The following is a 2,025-nucleotide window of genomic DNA, read 5'->3' on the forward strand; positions in this document are numbered from 1 at the left end:
CAGTGATGGATAGCCACGCTATGAAACTGAAACTGGGGTGAGTTTCAGTTTCATGAAGCCGGACGCCTATTCAGTTTCAGTTTCATATGAAACGGTTTCGGTTTCATATGAAACAATATCCAGGTACAGTCCAAATCTTTGACAAACGTCGGCGCCGACATATTTACACCTTATCCCGGGATGTTTGGCATTGTCTACTACCTACACTACCAATTCCCCAGGCTCGCCATCTCTTTCTGCCCCCTCACCTATTTCTATTTCTTCTTGGAGTATCCTTACAGCTGCGTCAACATCCTCCGCTCTCTTAAACACTCCAGCAAGAAGAGGCCTGCTCTTTCCTTTTGGAACACTTATCCAGCTTTTAATGCATTCACATGCCTCCACCATCCTGGCAGACATGTTACTTCTATCCCACGTAACCTGCCGTCTTGTACCTGAGAAGATTCGCTCTGCCTCCGTAGACATTGGGGGGATACAGAATACGTCAATAGCCATGCGGCTGAGGAGGGGGAAATTTTGTCGCTGAGTCGGTTCAAGCCACCATTGTAAGGCTGTTTGTTGCCCGATCCCGACTTGTGAGCCCTACGAAGTATTGTCAGATTCCGGCCGCTAGAAAGCTTCAGTACTTACACATATGAAGCGGTCAAATTCATCCTTCACCTCATTCGCTCTGCTGTACACCTTCTGCCTCCAGCGATCAAACTCATCGAGTTCTTGCTCTTGCTCCTGTTGTTTGTCTGGTAGCTGGTAGCCCTTGTACTCGGTAGACCAAATCTTCCTTACGGCCTTCACGGCGTTGGTAACCCACGCCGGATTTCTCTTCCACTGCTCACTCAAATAGCTCTTTCGGAGTGTTGGGTGGAGGAGAAGACCAGCCACGTACACGGGAGCTTGTTCGGTAAGCTGGTAATACTTCTCGAATTTGAGCCAAGCCACATGAAAACGCGCGTAGAAGCGCGGGTTACTGAAAGCCCGATTTTTAGTCTGGGTGAAGTGTTCATGCAGGAAGTCCATGTGCGAGAGAACTTCATCAAGTGTGTTCTCCCGGCCTTGGCGTATGGAGATTTGTTGAAATACCTGTAAGAATGCATGAATATCACTGAGTTCATTCCAGTCGTTGTGGTCCAGTGCATCTTTCTCGATTTTGGCGCGATTTTCTTGAATCCAGTCCATGAGCTTTGCCCGCCTCTCAATAGCCACGTCAATGAGTCGAAACCATGAGTTCCAACGTGTATCATTGTCCCTCGGCAAAGACCTGCCAACCTTGGCCTTGAAGTCGTTGTAAATGCTGGTAGAGCTTTTTGAATATATGCACAGGTTGTGGAGTTTGCCCAGAACACTAAACTCCCGCCACTCATCGGTAGCTTGTGCCTTCGCAATTCTGTCTCCGTCTTTGTCAGACTGCCTACACAGCCGTTCATAAGCCTCATCAATCCCCTCCTGCTCATCCTTCTGGATCTTCTTTGCCTTGCTTCGAGAGAGGAAAGCTTGAACGATGAGGTTCATGATGTGGCCGCTGCAGCGTAGTCGCCTGGCAACTGGATCCACCCCCTCAATCTCTTTTGCGATATCGTCAAGCATGGTATCGTTAGCATCGTGGCTATCCATCGTGAAGTAGCCAACTTTCTCGCTGAGGTCGTACTCCTCGACAACTTCGAGGAAAACCTTGGCTTGCAATTCCCCGCTGTGGCTTCCTTTGAACTCACGCAGCGACAATAACGCTTGGGCGACTTCTCTCGTCTCCGCATCTACGAAATGGGCCACGATTGCCTGGTATGCCGCTTTCTGTTCCGATGAGGTCCACATGTCAATGGTGAAGTGAACCATAGATGAGAGAGAATTACGAAGCTTCTCGACAAGGCCTTGTTTGTGTTGAGCGAAAGTCTTTTCGAGAAGCTTTGGGACCGCTCTACGGCTGCGTAGGAGGACGTCCCGGGCCATATAGTTACAGGACAATATGACAGCATGAAATTCGGGGTACTCGATGAATGTGTGTGCGATGTTGCGAACCGCAAGGAGCCTGGC

At 49.4% G+C, this 2,025-nt stretch overlaps 1 protein-coding gene across 1 annotated transcript in view; it reads right to left on the reverse strand.

Moving 5' to 3' along the window:
- MAA_00380 (tlh3) overlaps positions 1 to 1,941 on the reverse strand; it is a gene marked incomplete at both ends in the record, with an annotated part of 8,845 nt that extends 6,904 nt beyond the window's left edge. The window contains 2 exons of the mRNA XM_007818378.2: positions 280 to 582; positions 631 to 1,941. Coding sequence (XP_007816569.2) covers positions 280 to 582; positions 631 to 1,941 — 1,614 coding nt within the window. The remainder of the gene's footprint in view (positions 1 to 279; positions 583 to 630) is intronic.
- Between the last annotated feature and the right edge of the window lie 84 nt (positions 1,942 to 2,025).

This window comes from Metarhizium robertsii (genome assembly GCF_000187425.2).
Source record: "Metarhizium robertsii ARSEF 23 chromosome Unknown MAA_Scf_3, whole genome shotgun sequence".
NCBI classification, from domain to species: domain Eukaryota; kingdom Fungi; phylum Ascomycota; class Sordariomycetes; order Hypocreales; family Clavicipitaceae; genus Metarhizium; species Metarhizium robertsii.